Below are 5,500 nucleotides of genomic sequence, written 5' to 3' on the forward strand. Positions count from 1 at the left end.
AGAAATAAGAAATATAAAAATACAATACTTATTTATTGCTTAAATTTAAGATAAGCAATTTATGAGTTGTTCGGGGACCGATTGTAGGAGTAAACTGTTAAAGAATGCCAGCAAAGGGATGAATCGATAGAAAATCGATTTCAATATAAGCGTCAACTATGTGGAACATAGCATTATGTGACTATGATTAACATTTGATGATTGCTAACAGATTTGATACTTACAAAAGATTAATTTAAAGTATTCAATGCCATCACAAATGGCCCCAAAATCGCGAGTTCAAAATCAGGCACCGTGGCTCGGTTATCAAGAAACAGTAAATCGTGATAAAATAAATTTAGCTGCCAATCGAAAAGGGTTCATCGGGAGCGATTGTTGGCAAGGCGAATGACCACTGTTGAAATATATGACTGAAATAAATAGTAGGATGTGAAACTTACAAAACTTTCTAAGTTTTAGTATTTGTTAACAGAACAAATCAATTCAATCAATCAATTCAATGTAAGTCGATACTGTTAAACCTTACTTACTCTAGGGCTGTGGTAGAAAACGATCGTCTCGGCTTTATCAATTTTAACTTGATAGCAACGTGAACTGAGGACGATGATACGAAAAGTACGACACGTACCTTTTCGTAGACAATACCGGAATATTCCTCGAAAAAGTAAGATCGATGCATGAACCTCCCAGGGTTGTTGCCTGTCTGGGATCAGTCACGAGATCAAATTTCATCCATTCCGTCATGAAATTTACCAAATCGCTATTCTCCTCTTTAGAGATATCCACATTGAAGTCACCTGTCACTATTGTTGGGGTTTCATAATTCGAGTAAAACAGATGTCGAGTTAAAAACAGTTGTATCAGTTTCAGTGACGTATTCGGTGAGATATAAACGGCGAATAAGATTGTTTTGCTTCCGTCAATAAACAATTCTGCAGCGCAGATATCTCCAAAATTTTCCGCGTCTAGAAGCATAGCGTCATGTACCTCACTCGCTTTTATAATTTCGTGTTGGGATGACATAGTTGCAAATTCACTTTTCACGAAAATGGCAACTCCACCAGCACGTTGGTTTTCTCGTTTAAAATGCGTGATACAGGTATACCCTGCAAAAATAGATAAAATAATGCGTAACAATTATTGAAAGAAATAGAATGAATATAACGAACCTTCCATTGCTAACGATGCGTTATTGTTTGCCCATGTTTCGCTGAACGCAAAGACATCTGCCAGTCTAAGAACGGGATCAGTTGATACATCTTCAGAATGAGCATTGAAGCTCTGAATATTTAGACTAACTAGCACGAAAGAATGGTTGCCGCTGGTTACGAATTCAATCAGTTCATCCCGAATTGTTACCAATCTGTGGTTCTCTAGTCGACTCATCTCTGTACGCAATTCTTTCATTTTGGGAGTATTACTGCCCTTCGCATGGTGAAATTTGAACGAGTTCGTTGAGTTTGTTAGGTACAAACCTTGCAATGAACTTACTCTCGACATCGCAACATATACTAACTGCTGCTCCTGACTTCTGTCGTAGTCGACAACGACTTCTGAGAATGTTCCACCTTGCGATTTATGTATGGTGAGTGCACAAGCACTAACGACGGGGAATTGAGCTCGTTTACATTTAATAGCGCTGCTAAGTTTGATATTGGCGGATCGCTTACTGATAGGTGTCCAGTCTTGTCTGAGTACACCGGGCTTCGAAAACACTATCGGCCTTGACTTGATTCGAAGTTGAGCGCCAACTGTGTCATTCTGAAACTTGAACCACAATCGACAGGCGGATTGCTCTTCAGTTTCTGCGAACTCAATGAACATAAGCTCGCCAATCGCACCATTTACAATGCCGTCTGCTACTTCCACGTTCGTAGTTATCATATACGACATTCCCACAACCAATCGTAACATGTACGGAAGGCATCCGGTTTCAGCGACGCTCATGCGATATAGTTTGGTGCGGGCACTCGTCAGCTGGGTAGCATCTCTATGTCCAGTTATTACATCCTCAGCAGTATGATCTAATCCTTGCCGAAGACTCAATGTTTTCTGATTGAATGCTTCTACATCGGTGTTCCTATGGAATAAGCGAATTGCGTTCGGTACATTTTCCTGGCACCATTCAGCTGTACGGAATCTCCCCTCAATGACTTTAGTCTCGTCATCCGATAATTGTTCGCCGTTTCCGATTTTTGTGAGTATGGATGAGAATTCAGTGTCACTCTGTCGCATAACTTGACGCAGTGGGAAGAATTTCAAAGACTGCCAGAGTGAAGCACCTCCTAAGGAATTGTTCACAGGTTTAAACGGGGCTCTAGCATTTACTGGCGGTAACTGACGAAAATCTCCACATAGTAAAATGTCTTTTCCGCCAAAAGCATCATCATAGTTGCCACTAATATTTTGCAGTCGCGTATGAACAGTGTTCAAAATGTTTGCACCAATCATGCTGATCTCATCGATTATAATTAGCTTAATATTGGCAAATGAATTGCGATACAATTGGAGCATCTCGAAACCTAGCTTTCCATGATGCCGCCGATCCATTGTTATATGGAAAGCGGAATGCACCGTCGTACCACCAATAGCTACCGCTGCCTTTCCGGTAGATGCGCAAGCAACATAGGCGTTGTTTAGAGAGTTATGAGCTTGACTGAAGCGGTTATATGTCTCCATCACAATACGAAGCGTGAAAGTTTTGCCGCACCCGGCCGGCCCGGTGAAAAACAATTGCAGCGGTTTTCTGGTTTCATCGAAACAATGGAGGCTGTCGATAACGTGAAGAATCAGAGCGCGCTGTTCCGGATTTGTCTTCCGCATTAAACTGCAATATTCTTGACTGGTCATTACCGAGGTGCGTTGTTTAATGACCGCCGATAAGGCGTTAGTGGGTAGCAGTACAATATCATCGTCATTTGGTTCCATTGCAATGGTTCTCGTGCACTCAGCACGCTTAACATTAGCATCCGTTTCCTGTACACCTGATTCATCCTCAATACACAACCGCAAATACTCGTCAACGATATGTTCAAGATTGAGCTCACAATCATATTGCTTGCGCTTCGCTAGAATTGCTGCTTCGTTTTGGTCGTAGAGTTGAAGAAACTTGTTATTGTCGAGAACATCGCACATTTCATTCCGAAATGGTATAAACAACACCACCATCTCTCGCTTATACTCAAAGAGCTTTGCCATCTCGTAGCCACACCACTGCAGTATACGGGAAAAACGGCGGATCTTATATGAATTAGTACCATTTCGTTCTTTTGTGTAATTTGCTGCAAAATCGGCTAGACATACATCATCTAGACCGAGCCGCGCTTCATACTTTTGCACGATATTTAATGTCCAGACATCAGTTGAACTGTCGTCGATTCCCTCTTCATCCATTCGTGCATTTCGCTTTCTTGATTTCGTACGCTCATGCGGCCACATCGTTGGTATGAATTGTATCGCTCGACTTGCTTCTGACATCGGTTGACGTAAAAGATACCATGCCGCCTCCTGGGCCGACATCTCCACGGAGTTGAGCATTTTGATGCTCAGTTTCTTCAGAAGTTCAGTATAGTCTTGATCAGGAAATTGTTCTTGTAGTGCGATAAGATCTCGTTGAAGGCAACTTATTCCTCGATTGGTTTTGTTCACATATTCGACAACATACGCAGCACACGAATATTCATCCAATATAAACTGCAAGTCCATATTCGAGAGCAGATTTCGAGCTATCCACGGATTAAACGAGTTTGTCCAAAGTTCAGACATGGATCGTTTGAGCAAAACAGTGGGACGGCGAATGGTTGCACGGATAACATCGAGGTATTTATCCATTGTACAATTACATTCAAGAAGAAACGATTCCAGTGTGTCGAATGCATTTGTATCTAGTACTTCGCGCATTTTCTTGGCCTTTCTAACCAACTGATCGCGGCGGCTATCATCCGAAGCAATAGGAACGAGTATCCTGGTTTGGTCCATGGGCCAATAAGGAATGTTGAACCGACAGCGGTTTTCATTCTTCTTATAGCAAGTGAATGTATGTTTATGAACCTAGAATAAACAAATTGAATATGCCGAAGTACAACACATGGACAGTAGATTTACCTGATAACCATAGGTATCCGGTAAATCCTCGGCCTTGACGGAACAGAGTTCATCAATCAACCGCACGGTATCGGTCATATTCTCTCCGACTGCTTCACGTGGGTCATTTTTCAACCATAGCAAGATATGCGCGTGTGGACTACCCCGATGTTGGAATTCGATCCGCTTGAAATAATCAACTACTTGATATTTTCCAAATATGTTGTACTTTGGCGACGTTAACAGAATCATAATCGTGTCCACAAGCTTATTGAAGTATGCGCAGCACGTAACCGGATCATTGTTGACCAATGTTGCTCTCTGTAAGGCAGTCAATTCCTGCATTGGATTTGTTAACTCGGTGTTATTTTCTCTTTCGGATAACCGGTATAGAGTTTTGAGCAGGTGAGGCCACTTTGTTTCGTTCGCACTAAGTGTTAGGAACATCGTAGGCTTACCAAGTTGGCGCATCATGGCAAAAAGATCCCTTTTCCTTTGCTGCCAGTACTGGACTGAGTTCGGAATGGTTTTCAGGAACGATAGATTCCGGTTAATGCATTGCTCCATAAATTCCCTATTCTGAAGATCGCCGCGAGTAACATTCGCGGTGCCCATACACTTAAAGGTGCATTGCAATCCTTCCGAAACTCGTAAACGAAGAACTTTCATCGCCATGTATAATACGTGCTGTGGCTTTGCTCCTCGTCTATCACAACGACGAGTTTCGCTAGAAGCAATCATAAAGTACGTCACGCGTACGCCTGGTCTAAATTCACGCGGACAGCCGAAATAAATGGCAGGATATGACAGCTCTTCGCCATGCTCATCATAGATTATAGACAAGGGGATCTTGTTTTGAGCGGGGGTGATTTCTAGGCATTTGTCTTCATTCCATAAAAGCGTTTCTTGTTGACCCAGTAGCAACTCTGTTTCATTATCGAAATCAATGGTTTCCAATGCAATCCGATCATCCGGAGCACTGTTATCTAGATCTTCTATTCTATTACCGTCCATAACGATACCGTATCTGCGGTACAATGGCGTTTTAACTAAATACGTAAGCCAAGCTTTAACTACCGATTTCTTAACGAATCCGGACAGGTAGGAAGACTTGTGTATCACATGTTTTTTGATGAATACATTAAACGCTTGATCGTCGTCAAGTTGACGAGGAAGGGAGCGCAACATCTCACCTACATCTACGGGGCAATTGATTACTTGACCAACAATCGAGTAACTACCTGTGATTAAAGATTGTGTAGACGAATAATAATGAAACTATTAAAGCATTGCAGCTTACCTGCAGCAAAGCGCAAACGACGTATTTGCATGAAAGGTAAGCGAGGTGACACTAACCTTTCTGCAATAGGATCGAGCGGCGGTAAACCCGTCGGTACTTGCGGATAGGCAAACCCAT

General features: G+C 42.1%; 1 protein-coding gene across 1 annotated transcript; it reads right to left on the reverse strand.

Annotated features, from left to right (window-relative positions):
* Positions 1–337: 337 nt before the first annotated feature.
* On the reverse strand, positions 338–5,500 carry LOC128739346 (uncharacterized). Its single transcript, XM_053834827.1, has 6 exons — positions 5,440–5,500; positions 4,105–5,324; positions 1,492–4,050; positions 1,170–1,425; positions 754–1,106; positions 338–394 (listed from the first exon to the last, which is right to left on the reverse strand). The coding sequence occupies exons 1-6, from the start codon at positions 5,498–5,500 to the stop codon at positions 338–340; spliced, it is 4,506 nt and encodes a 1,501-aa protein (XP_053690802.1).

Source organism: Sabethes cyaneus, chromosome 3 (assembly GCF_943734655.1).
Source record: "Sabethes cyaneus chromosome 3, idSabCyanKW18_F2, whole genome shotgun sequence".
In the NCBI taxonomy this organism is placed as follows: Eukaryota; Metazoa; Arthropoda; class Insecta; order Diptera; family Culicidae; genus Sabethes; species Sabethes cyaneus.

Bases quoted from the DNA above. Each gene is read 5' to 3' on its own strand.
- LOC128739346 (XM_053834827.1), bottom strand. From the start codon at position 5,500: ATGGGTTTGCCTATCCGCAAGTACCGACGGGTTTACCGCCGCTCGATC. The intron at 5,325-5,439 runs GTTAGTGTCACC...CTTTAATCACAG, and splicing joins CTCGATCCTATTGCAGAAAG to GTAGTTACTCGATTGTTGGT. The intron at 1,426-1,491 runs GTAAGTTCATTG...CACCATGCGAAG, and splicing joins TATATGTTGCGATGTCGAGA to GGCAGTAATACTCCCAAAAT.